The sequence below is a fragment of the Mustelus asterias genome, unplaced genomic scaffold (assembly GCF_964213995.1).
Source record: "Mustelus asterias unplaced genomic scaffold, sMusAst1.hap1.1 HAP1_SCAFFOLD_198, whole genome shotgun sequence".
Taxonomy (NCBI): domain Eukaryota; kingdom Metazoa; phylum Chordata; class Chondrichthyes; order Carcharhiniformes; family Triakidae; genus Mustelus; species Mustelus asterias.
In genome coordinates this window covers 650,821-675,210 of record NW_027590190.1, presented here as the reverse complement: position 1 = coordinate 675,210, position 24,390 = coordinate 650,821, and the positions used below count along the sequence as shown (strand labels likewise).

The following is a 24,390-nucleotide window of genomic DNA, read 5'->3' as shown; positions in this document are numbered from 1 at the left end:
AACTGGGGTTGTTCTCACCGGAAAGATGGAGGATGAGGGGTGACCTAATAGAGGTGTATAAAATTATGAAAGGCATAGATAGGGTGAACGGTGGGAAGCTTTTTCCCAGGTCCATGGTGACATTCACGAGGGGTCATAGGTTCAAGTTGAGGGGGGGGAAGTTTAACACGGATATCAGAAGGACGTATTTTACACAGAGGGTGGTGGGGGCCTGGAATGCGCTGCCAGGCAAGGTGGTGGAGCGGACACACTGGGAACATTTAAGACTGATCTAGATAGCCACATGAACGGAGTGGGAATGGAGGGATACAAAAGAATGGTCTAGTTTGGACCAGGGAGCAGCACGGGCTTGGAGGGCCGAAGGGCCTGTTCCTGTGCTGTATTGTTCTTTGTTAACCGATTTGTGTTAAGGTTAAAACAGGCTCTCAAGGAAAATAACCATCACTTTGGACAAGGAACAGATTTCAAAGTGATCCACACTGGCTTCAGCCCAACATCCATTCTCTGGTTCACACCAGTGACCAGTTCAGAGGAGACTGAAGCTATTAGCAATGGAGACCAACATTTAATCTGTGTCATTGGTTTGTCCTCGGGAACTGGGAAACCGCTCTCACTGTCATAGATCAATTTTGTTTTCGTTCCATTATGCATTATTATTAACTGTTGTTTCATAATAAACCAATCTAAAACTCACACATGAGCTCAAGTCCCTCTTTTGGGTAATCAGATTCCCCTGGATCACGTCTTACCAAACACTGCGTGCACTTCTAGTTGCCATATTAAAAAAAAGTTGAGGCATTAGAAAGGGAAGAGAAAATTTACAATAATTATATCAGAAATGTGTAGGTACTAGATACTAGGAAAGGATTGACAAGCTGGGTCTCTTTTTTTTCAGACTGCAAAAGCTTCAATCCACCAAGCAACCTACTAGGATATACCCGCTCCCTCCAAATTCATTGCCACAGAGGGCTGTGGAGGCCGAGACGTTGAGCGTCTTCAAGACAGAAATTGATAAATTCTTGATTTCTCGAGGAATTAAGGGCTATGGGGAGAGAGCGGGTAAATGGAGTTGAAATCAACCATGATTGAATGGTGGAGTGGACTCGATGGGCCGAATGGCCTTACTTCCGCTCCTATGTCTTATGGTCTTATGGTCTTTACTGTGGATAATGGGCCTGTATAATCAACCTGCAAAGTTTCCCAGGGAATATCATTCAGATGGGATGTGTCCATTTGGACATTTTATTTCACAGAGCCAGATTAATTTGGACACAGATTCAAGTGGTAAGGAACATCCTCCTGTTTCCTCAGCCACCGGTAGTAATTATGAACATAAGGATGAATCAAAAGAGAAACACTTCCTAATTTAATCCCTAAACTAGTTGTTTTGTAAGACATCACAATGCAGCAAGTTAAATTCAATCCACCTTGTTGGATTGTCCAGTCCTTACTCGCTGTGAGCCATAAGAGAAAGTTGTTCCTATGGTGTACGGCCTATCTGACCACAGTCATGTCAGAGTCAGGATCGTGACGAGTTTTAAAATCAGGTTTAACTGGAGTCTGTCATACCAGTGCCAATGATTATGTTTTGGGTGAAGCCCATGGAATCTCCTCTAAAGCAGCTTTCTTGGTGAGTCAGTCTGCCTGGTTCTTACCATCACCCTCTTCACTAACTCCTGCTGCTGATCTACCTTCACCTTACAAATAGCAATTTGTCCCGGACACTTACCAGCAACATCCCCAATCATTCAGAGTTTGAAATGGTGGGCGATTTTTTTTTTGCCAGAGAAGCTGTTTCCAGTGAAGGAGGTACAACTAATGAAACTTTCAGAATAGTTGGTGATTCTATCAGTAATGGGCTGTATTGATGATGTCCTCAGATTTCTGGGCTAAATATTGTGGTGCCAATTTAATAAGGATGCCACATACTGTCACTGGAAATCAAAGACACAGCGCCAGACTGATATGGACCTGATTCATAAAACCCAGATCAATCTACGAACTCTAATACAGTCAAACAGGGATATGGCTTTAACAGGATTGGACTTTGTCTCTTTCTTCTGTTAGGTATGTGGAATTCTTTCATGCTACAATATCCCAGCCTTGTGATAATTGTGAAGTTTCAGGATATTAATGTCTTTACTTTGTAATCTCACAATTCGTCTACTCTTTAACACCAGGAGCACTCCCTTTATTCACAATGTTACCAGGGCTTATCCAATCTGTAGAATCATCCAATTAAAGTCTAACAGGTACTCTGTGCGTTTCACTCAAGTGAGCATTTAATATATGCTTAATAAACGGGACAATCAATCTTTGCACACAGGTGAATGTGTCTGAGATGCATCAACCTGGAATACCTTGTCCATTAAGCTCTCAGTTCACGAGAGCATATATATATTAGTCATAGAGGTTTACAGCAGGTTCGGCCCAACTTGCCCTTTTTTTAAAAACCCCTAAGCTAATCCCAATTGCCCGCATTTGGCCCATATCCCTCTACACCCATCGTACCCATGTAACTTCTCTAAGCTTTTTAAAGACAAAATTGTACCCGCCTCTATGACTACCTCTGACAGATTGTTCCAGACACTCACCACCCTCTGTGTGAAAAGATTGCCCCTCTGGACACTTTTGTATCTCTCCCCTCTCACCTTAAACCTATGCCCTCTAGTTTTAGACTCCCCTACTTTTGGGAAAAGATATTGACTATCTAGCTGATCTGTGTCCCTCATTATTTTATAGACCTCGATAAGATCACCCCTCGGCCTCCTATGCTCCAGAGAAAAAAGTCCCATCTATCCAGCCTCTCCTTATAACTCAATCCATCAAGTCCCGGTAGCATCCGAGTAAATCTTTTCTGCAATCTTTCTAGTTTAATCATATCCTTTCTATAATAGGGTGACCAGAATTGCACACAGTATTCCAAACGGGGTCTTATTGTTCTGACTTTGCCAACAGGGCTGTGGAATTTATTGGATAGATCTTCCAAAGGCCAGCACAGGCATACTGAGCTGAATGGTTTCCATCCATCTGTATCATTCTGTAAAACAATGAATATTCAGAATCAGGATGAGACAGAACGAGAGGAACCAGTGACTGTGCGACTGAATCCATGATGTGGAGATGCCGGCGTTGGACTGGGGTAAGCACAGTAAGAAGTCTCACAACACCAGGTTAAAGTCCAACAGGTTTATTTGGTAGCAATTTGCTACCAAATAAACCTGTTGGACTTTAACCTGGTGTTGTGAGACTTCTTACTGCGATTGAATCCAGACAGAGTCAGCACCATCAGGGAAAGGGAAAGAGACAGTGTAAAAGCTTCCCACAGGAGAATTTGAGTAATTTAACATAGCAGATCATCAATTCGCAATAATTTGCGTTTTTTTAAAATTAATTTATCTCAATACCTAACAATGTTATTTTATATTCACTGTTTGAGGTTACAATGGCGCTGCTGTTAACCACCATTCCTTGCGGATGTGAAAGTACCCTATTCACTCCACAGGAGCCCACAGCGCATGCGCGGTGTTGTATGTGGAGCATGCGCAATGTCACTTTGCTCGGAGCCCTGCGAGTGCGGGGGTTGCTTTTTTCAACGGGTGAGTGTGTGGAGCGGAGGGAGGAATGGAGCTGGGAGTCAGGGTGGGGAGGGAGGAATGGAGCCAGGAGTCAGGGTGGGGAGGGAGCGGAGGCTTCACAAACACCCGCTGTAGGCCGCAAGGCCCGAATCAGAGCCTGCGGGTCCCGGGTTTGCAGCTGCGGGGATTTTATCCGGCATCAGGCCCAGGGCAGCGGCCGCCATCTTTGTTCAGCGGGGAGCAGAGCGCATGCGCGGCCAGTCGGCGGTGCTGCAGGGTCCCGGTGACCAGGAGAGGAAAGGTTTGACTCATTGACTGACAGGGCGGGTTAATTGGCGCTCTCTTTAGAGAGGGAAGGTGCTGCAGGGCGAATGTGCGGCCATCCGAATAACAGAAGAAAATATAATCAGAATTAGGAGCATGAGGAGGCCATTCGACCCATCAAGGTTGCTCTGCGATTCAATAAACTCATGGCTCATCTGATCAAGAAAATGCTGGAAAATCTCAGGTGTGACAGCATCTGTGGAGAGAGAATAGAGCTGAAGTTTCAAATCTGGATGACCCTTCGTCAGAGCCCATCTGTTCATTGTCATAACTCAGTTTTCCTCCAGCCTCTCTCACCCTTAACTCCCTTGGAGGTGAAACTCCCGGTGCGAACACAGCCTTGAATATACCCAATGACCAATCTCCACTGCCCACTGGGGGAGAGAACTCCACGGGCTACTGGCCCTCTGAGAGATGCAATTGCTCCTCATCTCTGTCCCTTTTTTTAAACTGTCCCTGCAATTTTTGATTCCCTGATATGGGGAAACAGCACTTACCCTGTCAAGTACCCTCAGAATCATATGTGCTTCAGTTAGATCTCCTCTCATTTATCTAAAATCCAATGAGTATCGACGCACCCTGTTAACCTTTCCTTAATAAACAAACTTCTTTATGCCAGGAATTATCGTAGTGGACCTTGTCTGAACTGCAACCTATGTCACCATTTCAATCTTAAATAATCCTATGCTAGGAAACAGAAGGAGAGGTGTTATGAATTTATATTCTGGACTAACTAATGGATTTTGGAAACTCCTTTTACAGTTAGAAGGGGAGGATTTATACACAGCAATCTCAAACCAAGAAAAATGTTTATCTCTTAATCTCTAACCACTGTTGACACATGACTCTTGTAATCTCCTTTCACAGGGAATTAGAAGATTTGAAGACTGCAATTGTTGTCCGACTCCAGTGCTTCTGGCATCTTTCCAGCTGCAGGCTCCAGCAGGAGGTTTTAAATTTGAAAACAGTGAAATTGTTCCGGAGGTGAGTATTATTGCGCATTCATCTACAGTTTAGAGTTTTTAGTGCTTTGCTCTGTTGTCTGTGAGAGGTTTCATGGCTCTGGGGCTGGTGTGATTCACCAGCGAGTTCACACTGGGGAGAGGCTGTTCACCTGCATTGTGTGTGGGAAGGGATTCAGTCAGTCATCCACCTGCTGAGACACCAGCGAGTTCACAAGTGATTGCAGGGGTTGGATTTTGCTGTTTTGCTGCTGTTAAATCACATTCAGGACTGAACCATGTTCATTAATCTGAATCATCGATGCAGATTTGATGGGCTGAATAGTCTCTTTCTGCACTGTAGGGGTTCCACGGATTCTTAAAATTCTGTCCGAATTGAAGATAATTTCACTATTTCTGATTTCCGCACATCTGGAGATAAATTCCACTCCTTTGTGAGCATTTTGATTGATTTGATGGCTCGCAATGATGTTTTAAATTCATTATTCACTCTAAGCCAGTGAGGAAAGAGTGTTCCACAGCAACTAGAATTGTCTGTTCTCAGTTTCTGAGCTGTACTGACTGTGATGACATTTGTAAACTCCTTTTACAGGATATTAAAAGGGGAGGATTTGCCAGAAGAAATCTCAAACGAAACTTCACGTCAAGCTCTAATGGAATCACTCGTTAGGACGGGGAAAATCATCGCCCATTTTACCATCAGAGTGACAGGAAAAGCACCAAGACGCAGTCACCCACACCATGGGAAAACCATGGAAATGTGGGGATTGTGGAAAGGGATTCAGATCCCCATCTGAGCTGGAAACACATCGACGCAGTCACACTGGGGAGAGGCCATTCACCTGCTATCAGTGTGGAAAGAGATTTACTAATTCATCCGACCTGCTCACACACCAGCGAGTTCACACTGGGGAGAGGCCATTCACCTGCTCTGATTGTGGGAAGAAATTTAGTATTTCATCCAATCTAGTGAGACACCGTCGAGTTCACTCTGGGGAGAGACCATTCACCTGCTCAGTGTGTGGAAAAAGATGCAGAGATTCATCCACCCTGCTGGTACACCAGCAAGTTCACACCAAGGAGAGGCTGTTCACTTGTTCTGAGTGTGGGAAGGGATTCACTCGGTTATCCAGTCTGCAGAGACACCATCGCGTTCACACTGGGGAGAGACCATTCACCTGCTCAGAGTGTGGGAAAGGATTCAGAGATTCATCTGACCTGCTGGCACATCAGCGAGTTCACACTGGGGAGAGGCCGTTCATCTGCTCCGTGTGTGGGAAAGGATTTGGAGATTCCTCCACCCTGCTGACACACCAACGAGTTCACACTGGGGAGAGGCCATTCACCTGCTCCAATTGTGGGAGAGAATTCAGTCAGTTAGCCAATCTGCTAAGACACCAGCAAATTCACAGCGGGGACAGGGAGAGGCCTTTCACCTGCTCAGAGTGTGAGAAGCGATTCAGTGATTTACCTACCCTGCTGACACACCAGCGGGTTCACACCGGGGAGAAGCCATTTACCTGCTCCGTGTGTGGGAAGAGATTCAATCGGTCATCCAACCTGCTGACACACCAGAGAGTTCACACTGGGGAGAGACCATTTACCTGCTCTGACTGTGGGAAGGGATTCACTCAGTCATCCCACCTGCTGAGACACCAGCGAGTTCACAAGTGATTACAGTGGTTGTATTCTGCTGTTATTGCTGCTGTTAATCACATCCGGGACTGAACCATGTTCATTCTGACAGTTGGTGAAGTGGGAGGGTCGGAGGGTTTCTTGCTGCTGGACTGGCCGGTCTCAGTTTTCATTCCAGTGGCTGATTCTCTTTGAGCGAGGGCACATTTCCACTGAAATGATCCACAAAAGCAGATGTCAGATGAGACTGAGATGAGGAAAAAAATCTGAACTCAAAGGGTAGTGAACTTGTGGAATTCTCCACCACAGAAGGCTGTGGAATCCAAGTCATTGAATATGTTCAAGGAAGAGATAGATTTTTTAAAAGATTTTAATGGCTTCAGGTGGTATGGGGAGAATATGGCATTGAGATTGAGGATCAGCCATGATCATATTGAATGGTGGAGCAGACTCGAATGGCCTGCTCCTAGTTTCTATCGAGTACATTAACTTTATCCTGGAAATAAATAGTCTTTTTCCTACCACTACAGGTGTCTTGTCTTTTATCCGTCCTTGTTCTGAGGTTAGCTGTACTCTGAACAATCTTTCTCCACTGATTTCTCAGCTGCTCTCACTGCCTGTCCCATCGAGAGGCCAGTCCACATTCTGATACTATCTCGGGCCTTCCTTGTACACATTTTCCAGGTGTTTTATCTCACATTGGTCAATAAAAATGCCTTTCACTGGGATGCTGTGTCACAAGTCTTTGTATTAGCTAAAGATTTGGCAATACTTTGTCTCTGAAAGAAACCCCGTAACAGCCCTGAACATCACTGGCCTTTGAATGTGGAAGGAGCAATGTTACGTCTATTCTGTCCATGGGGAAAGATTTCAGATATAATTGTGACTGGAAAAGCACCAAGATACACACACACCCGAGTGAGAGTGTTCCAGTGTGGAAAGCGCTTTAACCAGTTACACAGCCTGAAAATACATCACACTATAGGGTAAGTAAATGGGAACGTGGGAATGATAAAGTATAATTTGTGGAAAAAGGTTATCCGCATTGTTGGGAAGAATAGAAAATCAGCATTTTATTTAAATAGGCTGCAGAATTCCATAGTGGTCTCCTTGATGAGGGATATACTCAGCATGACCACTGTGACTGTGTCCTGTCAATGTACAGCTGCATTGCAGGGTCAGGATCATCTCTGAAGGAGCTGCCGGTTAGTCCCTTTTCCTCAGAGCCTTCACTACAATTAGAGAACGATGACAGCAAATAAAGAGGTCATTCAGCCCATCGTGTTCACACCCACACCAGCTTTCTGAGAGAGTGACACAGCCAGTCCCACTCCCCAACCTCTCCCTCGTTACTCCCCGGCCTCTCCCTCGTTACTCCCCGGCCTCTCCCTCGGTCACTCCCCGGCCTCTCCCTCGGTCACTTCCCGGCCTCTCCCTCGGTCACTGCCCGGCCTCTCCCTCGGTCACTGCCCGGCCTCTCCCTCGGTCACTCCCGGCCTCACCCTCGGTCACTCCCGTCCTTTCCCTCGCTCCCTCCCTGGCCTCTCCCTCCATCCCTCCCTGGCCTCTCCCTCCATCCCTCCCTGGCCTCTCCCTCGGTCACTCCCCGGCCTCTCCTTCGGTCACTCCCCGGCCTCTCCCTCGGTCACTCCCCGGCCTCACCCTCGGTCACTCCCATCCTTTCCCTCGCTCCCTCCCCGGCCTCTCCCTCGATCCCTCCCTGGCCTCTCCCTCGATCCCTCCCTGGCCTCTCCCTCCATCCCTCCCTGGCCTCTCCCTCCATCCCTCCCTGGCCTCTCCCTCGGTCCCTCCCTGGCCTCTCCCTCGGTCACTCCCCGGCCTCTCCCTCGGTCCCTCCCTGGCCTCTCCCTCGGCCAGTGCACAGTCTTTCTCTCGTAATCCTGAACATTTTTTTTCTCTTCAGATAGTTATCGAGTTGTGTTTTGAAATCTTGTTTGAACCTTCCTCCTCCCCACACTGGGTCAGTGCACGCCAGATTCTAACCACTCACTCTGGAAACGGGATTTCCTCAAATCACCATTGCTTATTTCACAGATCACCTTTAATCTGTGTCCTCTGCTTCTTGACCTTTTTGCCAATCAGAATAGTTTCTTCCGATCTTCTCTGTCCAAATCCCTCTTGATTTTGAATATTTCTATCGAATCGCCTCTTCTCTATAGAGATCAGCTCCAGCTTTGCCGATCTACCCTCATAACTGAAGTTTCTCATCCCTGGAATCAGTCTCATGAATTTTTTCTGCATCCTCTACAATGTCTTCACCTCCTTCCTATAGCGATCTATCCGGAGTTGGCCACAATGCTCCAGTTGAGGCTGAACCAATGCTTTATTTTGGTTCATCACAACTTCCTTATTATTCTCGGGTATTTGGACATCAGCCTTTCTCCTGTCAATATACAGCTGCCTTATGGGGTTGTGGTCACATTTGAAAGAGCTGCCCATCCGCCCCACTCCCCTCCCCTTTCCCCAGAGCCCTGCTAACTTTACCTTCAACTGGAGATCCAATTCACTTCGGAAAGATGTATCTGAATCTGCTTCCATCCCCTTTCAGGCAGAACGTTCCAGAACAGAATTAATTGAGAAATGAATGCCCCCAGTGGATTTTTCCCAATTATTTGATGCAACGTATTTAATTGTTGATCTTCTGTTAAATACATTTCCAGAGCAGATTTAAGGGAAAATGTTCATGACATCTCAGAGATGAACCACACAAAACGCTGTCTGTTTGAAACAAAGCTGATTTATTTGATGTATTAAAATATTAAACTCCAGCCACATTACAGGAATTAACATCAGCAAAATAAAAGCCAGAATTAATGTGATTCAATCCTAAATATGATCAACAGCAGCAACAAAAGCAGAATCCAACTCCTCTCGAGACACTGTCTGAGAGTCAGTGCAGACTCGATGGGCTGAATGGCCTCCTTCTGCACTGTAGGGATTCTATGAAAAGTAAAGTCAAGATTAAAATAAATAAAGATTCTCCAGCTAGTCACTAATCAGCCTTTTCCATTTTCCTGAAGTCACCTTATAATTATTTATCTCCTAAATTTGATGAATTAAACATGATCTGCAATTATATGATAAATGATCAGTTTTATACAAATTAATGAATCATGTCTTACTTTATAGTTGGATGATGCAGTGACCAGAACTGTGCTCAGTATTCTAGCTGTGTTCTAACTCGTCTTTTATCAGTTCTAACGTAATCTCCCTGCTCTTATATTCCAGGCCTCAGACAGGAAAGTGTCCCAAATGCCTTCTTGACTATCTGATCTTCATGTGCAGCCATCTTCAGGGATCAGTGGATATGCACTCCAAAGTCCCTCTGTTCCTCTATAATTCTCAACATCATCCCATGTATTGTTCATTCCCTTGTCTTGTTTACTCTCCCAAATTCAATCTCTCATTCATCCAGATTGAATTCTATTTGCTATTTTTGTGTTGACTCACCCCCCAGTCCATTAATATCTTCCTGCCGTCCACAGCTTTATTCCTCATTGTCAACCATGGGAGCTACTTTTGTATCAGATGCAAACTTAGCAATCATTTTCCACACAGTTGAGCCAAAATTATTGACACATACCAGAAAACTGTGGACCACCACTGGAAACAGGCATCTTGGCATCATTCAGTCCTGGATGTGATTAACAGCAGCAATAACAGCAGAATCCAACCCCTGCTGTTGCCTGTGAACTTGCTGGTGTTTCAGCAGGTTGTTTGACTGAGCGAATCCCTTCCCACACATGGAGCAGTTGAACGGCCTTTCCCCAGTGTGAACTCGCTGGTGTTTCAGCAGATTCTGTTTACTTTTAAATCTCTTCTCACAATCAGAACATTCAAAAGGTCTCTGATCAGTGTGAACAAGTTGGTGTGTAGTCAGGTGGGATGACTGAGTGAATCTCTTGCCGCACAGGGGGCAAGTGTAAGGTCTCTCTCCAGTGTGAACTCGCCGGTGTATCAGAAGGTCAGATGCATCAATGAATTCCTGACAACACACAGGGCAGGTGAACGGCCTCTCCCCAGTGTGAACTCGATGGTGTCTCAGAAGGTGAGCTAATCGAGTGAATCCCTTCCCACAGAGAGAGCAGATGAATGGTCTCTCCCCAGTGTGAGTGTGCTGGTGTTTCAGAAGATTCTTTTTGCTTTTAAATGTTTTATCACATTCAGAACAATTGAAAGGTCTCTGATCAGTGTGAACAAATCGATGTTTCAGGAGCTGGGATGAACAAGTGAATCCCTTCCCACACACGGAGCAGATGAATGGCCTCTCCCCAGTGTGAGTGCGCTGATGAATCAATAAATCCTTTTTACTTTTAAAGTTCTTCTCACAGTCAGAACATTGAAATGGTCTCTGATCAGTGTGAACACTTTGGTGTGTCAGGAGGTGGGATGACTGAGTGAATCCATTCCCACACACGGAGCAGATGAAAGGCCTCTCCCCAGTGTGAGTGCGTTGGTGAATCAACAAATCCTTTCCGCTTTTAAAGCTCTTCCCACACTCACAACATTTAAACGGTCTCTGATCAGAGTGAACCTGGTGGTGAGTCCGGAGGTTTGATAAAGCATTAAATCCCTTTCCACATTGAAGACAGGTGAATGGCCTCTCACCAGTATGGACATGCTGGTGTGTGTACAGGCTGGATGACTGAGTGAATCCCTTCCCACACACAGAGCAGGTGAATGGTCTCTCCCCAGTGTGAATACGTCGATGGGTTTCCAATTCAGATGGGTAATTGAATCCCGTCCCACAGTCCGCACATTTCCACGGTTTCTCCATGATTATTGACAGGCTATCGGGTGTAGGCGGGATGCAGATTTGAGCTCACTATCAGATCAGCCATGATGTTATTAAATGGCGGAACTGGCCCGTGGGGCCGAATGGCGTATTGCTGCTCCTTGTTCACATGGTGCAGGTGTCCTCCTGTCTCTCCAGGTTATATAATCAGTTGAAATCAGGTCCACACAAAACACGAGTACGGTGTCTACCTGATGTAAATGTGCTATTTCTTTTCACGCTGTGTGACTGGTTAAAGCTCTGTTCCAGCTGACTGTGGAAAAATAACTGAGATGTCTGTGTCTCGGGGCTTTTCCAGTCACACTGATGTTGAATAATTCCACATTCATAGGCCTTTGATATTCAGATCCTGAAGAATCATGTGACACTGTCAGATCCCGAGACCTTTGGTTTGAATCGCCCATCTGCAGATATTCTGGAAAAGGAGTTTACATTGAATTACTTTGAATACACAAGACACAAACAAGCCATTCAGTTTAATTCTTTATACTTGACACATCTTCTCCTGTCCCACAGACCTCATCTCAGCCTTTCAGTTGATTTTTCCATTTCTTTTTCTCTTGTGTGTTTCTCCCATTTCCTTTTGAAACAATCTCAGCACTTTCCTCAACTCATTTCTATGGTCATTCTAAACCTGTGAGTGAAGAAATTTGTCCTTATTGCTTCTTGGATTTATTGGTAACTATCTTGTATTTATGACTCTTCGTTTATTGATCATTCCTTCTTTTAGACTCTGTCACAAGTGGAACATTCTCTCCACATTTCCCCTGTCCAAGCCACTAATAATTTGAAAGACTTTTATCAGGTCACTGCTCGATAGGAAAAAACTTCAGTCCATTTAACCTTTCCTGAAAGTTGTAATCTCTGTTTACAAAAATCATCACAGTCAATGCAGAATAGAAATCACAGAGAGACAAACATTTCTCTTGGGGTTGAGTTTTCTGTGTGTAAATCGTCAACATGTAACCGTGTGTAAAAGCAGTTTTCAAACATCCATCATAGAATCGGAGAATCCTCAAGGTACAGGAGGAGGCCATTCAACCCATCGAGTCTGCACCGACAACTATCCCACCCATTCCCGTAATATTTACCTTGTTAATCTCTCTGACACGAAGGGGCAATTGAGCATGGCCAATCCACCTAACCTGCACATCTTTGGACTGTGGGAGGAAACCGGAGCACCCAGAGGAAACCCACGCAGGCACGGGGAGAATGTGCAAACTCCACACAGGCAGTCACCCAAGGGCAGAATTGAACCCAGGTCCCTGGCGCTGTAAGGCAGCAGTGTTAATCACTGTGCCACCGTGCTGCCCCATCTTGCATCTATAAAGCAGCTGTCAATCCACAATAGAAACGCTGAACAGACAATTTTCTTTCCTCCACTCCCAGTTTTCTCCCTCCCTCTCCTCTGTCTGGGTTCAGTTCTCCAGCTCCTGTCTGCAGACTGACAATAAAACCAATGGGTCTTATTGGGGGTGTTGGGGCCTCCAGCGGGTGTTTGTGAATCTTCCCCGCCCACCTCCCAGGGTTTCCTTCCTTCCCAGAGATCAGAGTCCTCATTGATTTGAGGCCAAAGTGTAACCTCTTATTTATTGTCCCCCTCCCCCATCCTCTGATGTGAACCATCCTCCAGTGGCTGAGCCAGGATGGGGCCGTTAACCTGGGCCTGTTCCCGGGAGGGAGGGAGGGAGAAGCCCCGCAGCTGCAAACCAGGGAGCTGACAATGATTCTGAAGGGTTTGTGGATCCACAAAGTGTTTCCAAATCCTCCCCAATGTCCAGCCACCGGTTTCAGCGCTGTCCCTGTGGTAAAGCCGGGGCCTGCGGCCTAGGCCAGAAGTTGGTGCTGTTTCCAGTGCAGCCGTGGTTTCCATTCCCACCCTGTGCTCACAATCTCCTCCCCAACACCATGACTGACACTGAGCATGCTCAGAGCGCACACCCACACCACCTGATGTGGAGGTGCCGGTGTTGGACTGGGTGAGTCACCTGATGAAGGGGCGGCGCTCCGAAAGCTCGTGATTCCAAATAAACATGTTGGACTTTCACCTGGTGTTGTGACTTCTTCCTGTGCACACCACACCTGCGCAGTCCGTTCCCAGGCTCCCCAACGCCTGATCATCTTTGCGCATGCTCCACTCCCAGCCTGGACCCGCCTCTCATTCACTCCGATTGGTTGGAGGATCAGCCGCTCCGGCTCAGTCCTCCAGCTCCGCCCCTCATTTATTCTGATTGGTTGGAGGACGAGCCGCTCACGCTCGGTCCTCCAATCCCGCCCCTCATTCACTCCAATTGGTTGGAGGACCAGCCGCTCGGCTCGGTCCTCCAGCGCCGCCCCCTCTTCCTATTGGTCCGGAGCTGCCGTCATTGTGATGTGGAGCATGCGCAGTGTCATTGCTGTCCTTGGCGCTTGTTTGTCCCGGAGAAGCGGAGTCAGCGTTAGGCGGTGGCTGGGAGGATTTGGAAACACTTTGTGGATCCGCAGGCGGGAAGGAGCTCGAGCCGGCGGGTTTTCAATGGGAATTTTAAATGGCGCGGATCCAGAGCCCGATAGAAAACCGGAAACATAAATGGATCCGGGCGGTGAGGCTTCATAAACACCCGGTGTCGGCCAGATGCCGGATCTCGGGCCAGGGTGACACAGTGGTTAACACTGCTGCCTCACAGCGCCAGGGACCCGGGTTCAATTCCCAGCCTGGGTCCCTGTGTGGAGTCTGCACATTTTCCCCGTGTCTGCGCGGGTTTCCTCCGGGTGGTCCGGTTTCCTCCCACAGTCTGAAAGACGTGCTGGTTAGGGTGCATTGGGCCATGCTAAATTCTCCCTCAGTGTAACCCGAACAGGTGCCGGAGTGTGGTGACTGGGGGAATTTCACAGTAACTTCATTGCAGTGTTAATGTAAACCTACTTGTGACACTAATAATTAAATTTTCATTCCTCAATTTGTGAGGCAAAATCCTCAGATGTTAACATCGGCCATCTTTATTAAGGGCAAAACCAAATGGATAATCCTCAGCAAACAAAACATCAGAGATAGAGTTTGTTGTAAAATCAGTGGGTTGTTGTAAAACAGGAGGTCAGAATTATAGCCAACAACAACTTCTATTTATAACGTCATAAATCATTCCAGTGCACTTCACACAAGTGGCACAGTGGTTAGCACTGCTGCCTCACAGCGCCAGGATTCGATTCCCGGCTTGGGTCACTGTGTGGAGTTTGTACATTCTGCCCCGTGTGTGCGTGGGTTTCCTTCGGGTACTATGGTTTCCTCCCACAGTTGGAAAGATGTGCTGGTTAGGTGCATTGACCCAAACAGGTGCTGGAGTGTGACGACTAGGGGAATTTCACAGTAACTTCATTGCAGTGTTAATGTAAGTCTTGTGACTGATAAATAAACTTTGAGGAACATTATAAAACAAAGTGAGATTCCCAGATACATCAGGAGATATTAGGACAAATGACCAAAAACTTGACAAAGAAGTGAGTTTTAAAGAGAGGCTTAAAGGAGGAAAGTGAGGGAGAGACAGAGAGGTGTCGGGAGGGAATTCAGATCCTGGGGCTGAAGAACTGAAACACAACCACCAGTGGTGGAGCAATTATGGTAGGGAATGTACAAGAGCAGCACTGATATCTCGGATGTTTGTGGGAAGATTACAGAGATTGGGAGGGCTGAAGCCATGGAAGGATTTGAAAACAAGGATGCGAATTTTACAATCAAGGTGTTGCATGACTGGGAGTCAAGGCAAGTCAGGGAGGACAGGGGTGATCAGGGAACAGGACTTGCTGTTAATTAGGAAACGGGTAGCGGACTTTTGGATGACTTCACGTTCCCATGGGTAAAATGTGCGAGACCTGCAAGAGTGCAATGGAACAGTTGAGTTTGGAGGTAACAATGGCCTGAATGAGGGTTTTGAGCACCAGATGCACTGAGGTAGCGTTGATGTCATGTGATGTTCCCGAGGTGGAAATAGGCAGTCCCAGAAACTTGGGATCAAATGGGACACCGAGGTTATGAACAAACTGGCTTAATTTCAGACATTTGCCAGGAAGAGGGATTGAGTGGATTGCAAAGGAACAAGACTTGGAAGGGGGACCAAAAACAGTGGCTTCAGTATTCTTGATATTTTATTGAGGTTAATAGTCAGCAGGAAGAGAACCAGAAAACAGAATGGGCCCTGACACTGAAACCAGGTTTAACTTAGTTAGAGAGGGAGGTTTAGAGAAACCCCCTTCACAATTTCTCATCAAATCTCGAAACAGTCAGTTCTGGACACAAAGTTAACATCTGCTATTCTGACTGATCGGGTCAGGGTGATTCAGATTAATGTTTTCTCATGTGTTATGAATGAAGTGAATCATCAAAAATACTATCTCTAGTTGTACACATTTTTTAAGGGGATACTGAAATGATTATCTGTTAATTTATTTGGATTTCAGTTCAGGGAGGAGGGAGAGTGTGTGGGATGGGGATCTGCAACTTTGGGGGTTCGAGAGGAAAAAATTCCAGAGAAACTAGAATTGTCTGTTGAGAATTTCTATCCTGGACTGTTAGTGATGACTTTTATTGACGGTTTTTACAGCTGTTAGAAGTTGAGGATTGCAGTCGGGAATCTCAAACCAGACATCACATCAAGATCTGACAGAATCACTTGATTCATTAGGACCTGGATATCATCGTACTTGGAAAGTGGAAGGAGAAATGTGTGTTTGTTTTGTCTACGGGAAAAGATTTCAAACATCAGTGTGACTGGAAAAGCACCGAGACACACGCACACCCGAGTGAGAGTGTTCCAGTGAACTGACTGTGAAAAGAGCTTTAACCAGTTACACAGCCTGAAAAAACATCACCATTCAGTGAGGAGAAACTGTACACGTGTTGTGTGTGTGGACGAGGCTTCAACTGATCATCAACATGGAGAGACATGATGACACTGACACTACAGAGAAACCGTGGATATGTGGAGACTGTGGGAAAGCATTCACTTGCCCATCCAAACTGGAAACACATCGACGCACCCACACTGGGGAGAGACCCTTCACCTGCTCCACATGTGGGAAGGATTTCACTCAGTCATCCAACCTAGCATTACATCAGCGTGTTCACACTGGAGGGGCCGTTCAGCTGCTCTGTGTGTGGTAAAAGGTTCATTCAGTCATACAATCTAGCGTTACACCGGCGGGTTCACACTGCGGAGAGGCCGTTCACCTGCTCCGTGTGTGGGAAGGGATTCATTAATTCCTCTAACCTAGTGGCACACCAGCGAGTTCACTCCGGGGAGAAACCATTCAGCTGCACTGACTGTGGAATGAGCTTTAGGCTTTCATCCACCTGCTGAAACACCAGCGAGTTCACACTGGGGAGAGGCCATTCAGCTGCACTGACTGTGGAAAGAGCTTCAGACACTCAGGCAGTCTCACTGTACACCAGCGAGCTCACACTGGGGAGAGGCCATTCACCTGCTCCATGTGTGGGAAGGGATTCACTGATTCATGCCAACTGCTGAGACATGAACGAGTTCACACCGGGGAGAGGCCTTTCACCTGCTCCGAGTGTGGGAAGGGATTCATTGATTCATCTCAGCTGCTGAAACACCAGCGAGTTCACAAGTGAGGGCAGGGATTGGATTCTGCTGTTATTGCTGCTGTTAATGACAACCAGGCCCTTTCATTCTGATAGCTGGAGTTTGTTTCTGCTGATGTTAATACATCCGGTAACTGGGCTGGAATTTAATATTCTGGATCAAGAGGTGATTGTGCTCCTGGGGCTGCAGTTACCGCTGTCCATCTGAAATTAGTTTACAACAAGATTCAGAACTTTTACTTCAATCTTAAATTGTTTAAGTTAAGTTTATTTATTAGTGTCACAAGTAGGCTTACATTAACACTGCAATGAAGTTACTGTGAAAATTCCCTAGTCGCCTGTTTGGGTACACTGAGGGAGAATTCAGCATGGCCAATGCACCTAACCAGCACATCTTTCGGACTTGTGAGGAAACCAGAGCATCTGGAGGAAACCCACACGGACATGGGGAGAACGTGCAGAGTCCGCACAGATAGTGACCTAAATCAGGAATCGAACCCGGGTCCTGGCGCTGTGAGGCAGCAGTGCGAACCACTCTGCCGTCCTATTGATCTTTGGCCCGAATTCTACAATTCAGTGTCTGAGAGGTTCCACTGATGGACATCTCCAATTAGAAAGTGCTGATTAATCCTTGCTGAGAATTCTTACTGACCTACACACAGTGACACCTCCATTATCCCCCAGAAAGAAGGGGTTTGGGAATTGGTGGAGAATCGAGAGTTCCCAAATGTCACCCATCCCGTCTGATACAGAAATCCCCTCAGCACAGGAATGGAGAAAAGTCAAATCCAAGTAACAGATTGTGAGAAATCACCATCTAATAGCCTTATAAAATCTTTGGATACTGATGGAATATTATAGAAAGAGCTTTACCTCTGTCTTCGGAAGAAAGCTTGCTGGCTGACAAACACAGGACAAGCCTTTCTCCCTGCCAAGGACCTGTCTCTCGCACAGGCCTTGAGGCAAGACATTTTTAACCTTCATACCATTGGCTCTTATAGTAACTAACTCCATGTAAAGGTTAAAACAGGCCCTCAAGAGCAAGGAGATTTCAAATTGACTGGCTTCTCCCCAACACCCACAATCAGGCTCATTGAAGTGAACCTTCCATAGGCACCAGTTATGGACATCAGCATTCACTTGGCTTCATCCGTCTGCTTGTCCTCTGGGATCTGTAAATGTCTCTCACCTGTCACAGGTCAGGTGCTTTTCCTATCTATTTAACTCACACATCTTGTTTTAACTGTTGCTTCTCAATAAACTGTTTTAAAATCGCTTCTGAGCTCAATTCCCTTTTTGGGTGCAGACCAGTAAGAGTTTAGAAAGTATATTTTTAAATGTTTCTGTAGGTATGTGGATAGGAAGAAGCGAGTGAAAGTAAACATTCTCTATGAGAGGCAGATAAAAGGCAAAATATAATGGGGAACAAGGAAATGGCAGAGAAATGCAACAAATACTTTGTATCTATCTGTCTTCATGGTAGAAGACAAAAGAAAAATTCTAATAATGGGGAACCATGGGGTTAGTGCAAGGGGGCGGGAACTTTAATACAAGGAAGAGCCATTTTTAAACATTAGTCTCCAATACAATATCGTTCGAGTTGTAATACTGTTCATCAAATGTCAATAATAATGAAAAACCAGACAGACATGTTCTGACATCATTTTATGGAACTTTACAGAAAAGTTAAGAACATAAGAACATAAGAAATAGGAGCAGGAGTAGGCCATCGAGTCCCTCGAGCCTGCCCCGCCATTCAATAAGATCATGGCTGATCTGAAGTGGATTAGTTCCACTTACCCGCCTGATCCCTATAACCCCTAATTCCCTTAGCGATCAGGAATCCATCTATCCGTGATTTAAACATATTCAACGAGGTAGCCTCCACCACTTCAGTGGGCAGAGAATTCCAGAGATTCACCACCCTCTGAGAGAAGAAGTTCCTCCTCAACTCTGTCCTAAACCGACCCCCCTTTATTTTGAGGCTGTGCCCTCTAGTTCTAGTTTCCTTTCTAAGTGGAAAGAATCTCTCCATCTCTACCCTATCAAGCCCCTTCATTATCTTATAGGTCTCTATAAGATCCCCCCTCAGCCTTCTAAATTCCAACGAATACAAACCCAATCTGCTCAGTCTCTCCTCATAATCAACACCCCTCATCTCTGGTATCAACCTAGTGAACCTTCTCTGCACTCCCTCCAAGGCCAATATATCCTTCCGCAAATAAGGGGACCAATACTGCACACAGTATTCCAGCTGCGGCCTCACCAATGCCCTATACAGATGCAGCAAGACATCTCTGCTTTTATATTCTATCCCCCTTGCGATATAGGCCAACATCCCATTTGCCTTCTTGATCACCTGTTGCACCTGCAGACTGGGTTTTTGCGTCTCATGCACAAGGACCCCCAGGTCCCTCTGCACAGCAGCATGTTGTAATTTCTTTCCATTTAGATAATCCAATTTGCTATTATTTCTTCCAAAGTGAATAACCTCGCATTTGTTAACGTTATACTCCATCTGCCAGATCCTCGCCCACTCACTCAGCCTGTCCAAATCTCTCTGCAGACCTTCTACGCCCTCCACACAATTCACTTTTCCACTTATCTTTGTGTCGTGTTGTTAATTAAATGATCCTTTCTGACAAGTGAAATGTGAATAAAAGTTTTTAAAAATGAAACTAGCCATTTAATTCCCATTAAAATGGGTTTGATTGATCAAGATTGGGAGGTGCCCAAGTCCAAAGCTGTGGTGGCTTTGGAGACACAGGTTACACAGTCCCTTGTCCAATAAGAATGAGGGTCTTATAGAGACTGGAGAAATTAATGGGACTAAATGGTGACAAATTCCTTGGACCAGACAACCTGCATCTTGGGGATTTAAAAGAGGGAGCTGCAGAAATAGTGGATGCATTAGTTTGATCTTCCAGAATTCCTTAAACCCTCGAACAGGTTCCCAAGGATCGGAAGTCAGCAAACATTAACTAGTCCAGAAAGTAGGAGAGAAAATGGGGAATATAGACCAGTTAACATCGGTTGTAGGTGAAATATTAGAAATCTTATTGTTAGGGACTTGGTAACAGGGTACTTATAAAATCAAAAACAGAAAATGCTGGAAAATCTCAGCAGGTCTGATAGCATCTGTGGAGAGAGAATAGAGCCAATGTTTCAAGTCTGGATGACCCTTCGTCAGCTCTGACAGACAGTCATCCAGACTCGACATGTTGCTCTATTCTCTCCCCACAGACGCTGTCAGATCTGAGATTTTCCAGCATTTTCTATTTTTGTTTCAGATTCCAGCATCCACAGTATTTTGCTTTTACCGATAAAATCAGACTAGGATCAAATTAATGGTGGTGAGAAAAATGAGAGGTGATCTGATCAGAGTATATGATTCTTCATGGGCCTGAGAGGTTCGATGGTGTGAAAATGTTTCCCCTGACTGCGGAACCTGGAACACTGGGTCACAGGCTCAGAATAAGGGGTCAATCATTTAGATTGAATTGAGGAGAAAATTCTTCACTCAGTTGTGAATTCCTGGAATTCTCTACCCCAGGGAGCAGTGGATGCTCGGCATTGGGTGTAATTAAGACAAAGATTGATAACTATTTGGATACAAAGAGAAGTTAAGCGATATGGGGACAGTGCGGGGAGGTGGGGTTGAGGTAGATTATCAACCTTGATCTCAGTGAATAGCTGAACAAACTCAAAGGGCTGAATGGCCTCTTCCTGCTCCTATTTCTTATTACATTAAACCTCAGTCTGGTTCCCCTCAAACTGCTGAGTGAGTGAATTAAATCTTTCTTCACAAATCACCAAGACACCAATCTGCAAGTCAGATTGTTTATTGCTTACAAATTGCAGTTAAATCTGGGCACACAGACCCTTTCTAGACATGTCTAAATGCAATCAGAGTTATCCAGCAGTTCAACACTAATGGGGAGAGATATTTCACAAAACAAGTAACAAAGATCCCAGGATACTCAGTGAGTCACTGTAAATTAGCACTAATGGATGCTGAGTATTCATTACAGCAAGGAGCAGAGTCTGAGCTTATAAATTATCGAGTTTACTTTCAGAGTAATTCCTTCAATATCTGCAAGTTAACAGCTATGAACAACTCATCTATCAAACAGCTCAAGCCTGCCTGTGATTACCAACATTCAGAGCTTACACTGCCTCATCCTGGAGTTACAGAACAGACTTTCTCCTGTCAATGTAGAGCTGCAGGAATGCACTGTGATCTGTTTATTGTTCATCTTTATTTCAGCAGAGTTTCTAAATGATATAAATTTAAAACAAAGTATTGCAGGTGTGATGGTTTATTGACAGGGGATCTCATAGAAACTTATAAAAATCTAACAGGGTTAAACAGGGTAGATTCAGAAAGAATGTTCCCAATGGTGGGGGGAGTCCAGAATTAGGGGTCATAGTTTGAGGATAATGGGTAAACCTTTTAGGACTGAGTTGAGAAATTTCTTCACCCAGAGGGTGGTAAATCTGTAGAATTCACTACCACAGAAAATAATTGAGGCTAAAATGTTTTGTGATTTGAAGAAGGAATTAGATATAGCTCTTGGGCCTAAAGGAATATTTGGGGGGCGGGGGAGGGGGGGGGGGGGGGGGGTGGGGGAGGGGGGAACCGGGATATTGAATTTGATGATCAGCCATGATCATAATAAATGGCGGAGCAGGCTCAAAGGGCTGAATGGTCTACTCCTGCTTCTAGTTTCTATGTATGTTTCAATGTAACAAGGCCTCTAACTCAAATATAACTGTTTGTTGTCAATGGCTGGGAAGCTAATGGCTCCAGGTCTTAACTCACCAAGATTTGATGGGTTTCACAGCACTTGCTCTGTAATTTAACAATAAAAAGTGTAACTCTACACTATCCAAGGGTATGTGATGTATTTCACTTGTCAAATAAGCATGCAGCTACAGACAAAGAGCCAGTCACAAGATTCTCAAATCTTACACTGACTACAATTAAGCAGAATATCACATCAGGTTAAATGATTAATATAATTCAATTATTTGATCATTACACAGAACTAAACTACAAACTGACCTTTCCTACAGTCTCACAGTCCAATCAAGCAACAGGTTGACACGGAGATAGATAGGAAAGCATGTTGTGAGGAGGATACAAAGAATCTGCAAAGGTATATAAATAGGTAAGTGAGTAGGAAAAGTCTTAGCAGACGGAGTATGATATGGGAAAATATAAGGATATTGACTTTAGCAGGAAGAATAGGAAAAAACAATATAATCTAAAGAGAGTGTAGAATGCTGCAGGACTGAGGGATCTGGGTGAACTTCTAAAAGAATCACAAAAGTAACAAGCAGGAACAGCAAGTCGTTAGGAAGGTTTTCTGTAAGGGAGATGGAATATAAAAGTAATAAAGTCTTGCTACAATTATACAAAGAATTGGTGAAACTGCACCAAGAGTACTGTGTACAGATTTGGTCTCCTTGCTTGAACAGTGATACGGGTGCATTGGAGACAGTTCAAGGGAGATTCACTAGACTGATTGCTTGGATGAAGGAGTTTGTCTTCTGGGGAAAGTTGAGCAAGTTGGGTCTGTACTCAATGGAATTTAGAAGAATGAGAGGTGATCTTACTGAAACATGAGATTCTGAGGGATCTTGTCAGGGTGGATGCTGAGAGAATGTTTTGTTTTTGTGAGGAATCTAGAAGCAGGAGTCACACTTTAAAGATAAGGCTCTCCCATTTCAGGCAGATATCAGGGGAAATTTCTTCTCTGAGGGTCATTAGGCTGTGGAATTTTCGTCCCCAGAGAGCAATGGAGGCTGTGGGTCATTGAACATATTCAAGGCTGAGTTAGACAGAGTATTAATCAACAAGGAGTCAAGGATTATGGAGCAGCAGGAAAGTGGAGTGAAGGCCACAGTCAGATCAGCCATGATTCTTATTGAATTGTGGAGAAAGTTTGAGGGGCCAAATGGCCGACACCTGCTCCTAATCCTTGTGATCTGATACCCTCCATCATCTCGTGTGGCACGGGATAGATTCAGAATAGACATAGATCAAAACTGCACATCCATGAGGTGCTGTGGGTCATCAGCATCACAATATTCAACCACTATTTGTAAACTCATGGCCCGGCACATCCCTCACTCTACCATCACCGTCAAGCCATTCTGGTTCAACATGGAGTGTAGAAGGACATGTCAGGAGCAGCACCAGGCACCCTAAAGCTGAGATTCCAATCTGGTGACTGGTAACACTTTACTATAAGCACACTAAACAACAGAAGCAGCATGTTCTAGGCAGGACCAAACAATCCACAAACAACGGATCAGATCAGAGCTGCAGTCCCCCCACATCTACCCGTGAATGGTGGGGGACAATTAAACAAATCACAGAGAGAGAAAGCTCCACAGATATCCCCATCCTCAGTGACTGGGGAAAGAAGCGGATCAGTGCATTTAACTGTTTTGTCTTTAGTGATCACAGATATGTTATTGATATGTTCCTTGGATTCCGAGACCAGGAAAGACACTCTGGAAGGGATGGGAGCTGGAACTTGTCCATGAGAGTAACTGAAGGTATGAGAACTGATATAATTGAGAGTTAGAAAAGACAAAGGCCACAAAAAAGCAGCAATTGGTAACAAGACATTGATTAATCTGTTCTTATCCTGAACAAATGAAGGTCCCCGCATTGTGTCTGAAACAATATTAGTTAATCTGACATTTATCCAGAATATTAATCTCCAGCCCAGTTATAGCGATGAATGAACATGGTTCAGTCCTGGATGTCATCACCAGCAGCAATAACAGCAGAATCCACCCCTGCAGACACTTGTCAACTTTCTGGTGGGTAAGATGGTGGGTTGACTGAGTGAATCCCATCTCACACTCAGAGAAGGTGAACGGTCTCTCTACATTGTGAGTGTGTTGGTGTCTCAGCAGGTGGGATGAGTGAGAAAATCCCTTCCCGCACTCAGAGCAAGTGAACGGTTTCTCCCTGGTGTGAATGTGCTGGTGTGTTCGCAGGTTGGATGAGCGAGTGAATCCTTTTCCACAGTCGGAGCAGGTGAACAGTCTCTCCCTGCGAACTTGCTAGTGTCTCAGCAGAATACTGGAGGTCTTAAAGCTCTTCCCACATTCAGAACATTTGAAAGGTTTCTTATCCAAGTGAACGAGTTGGTGTGATCTGAGGCTGGTTAAATAAATGAATCCTTTTCCACACAAGGAATTGGTGAATGACCTCTCCCCAATGTGAACTCGCGGTGTTTCTGGAGGCTGGATAACAGAGTGAATTCCACACTGTACATCTGAATGGCCTCTCCTCATTGTGAACTCGCTGGTGTATCAGCAGATCACTTGTGGTTTTATAACGCTTCTCAAATTCCGTACATTTGAAAGGTCTGTTATCAATGTGAACCAGTCGGTGTGTAGTGAGGTGGGATGATCATGTGAATCCGTTCCCTCACACAGAGCAGGTGAATGGCCTCTCCCCAGTGTGAGTGTGTT

At 45.3% G+C, this 24,390-nt stretch overlaps 1 protein-coding gene across 1 annotated transcript in view; it reads right to left on the bottom strand.

Annotated features, from left to right (window-relative positions):
* The window catches only part of LOC144485548 (uncharacterized), a 58,863-nt gene that overhangs the window by 5,484 nt on the left and 28,989 nt on the right, over nt 1-24,390 (bottom strand). The window contains 2 exon segments of the mRNA XM_078203682.1: nt 9,005-9,061; nt 10,152-10,793. Of these exon segments, the coding sequence (XP_078059808.1) occupies nt 9,005-9,061; nt 10,152-10,793 (699 nt within the window).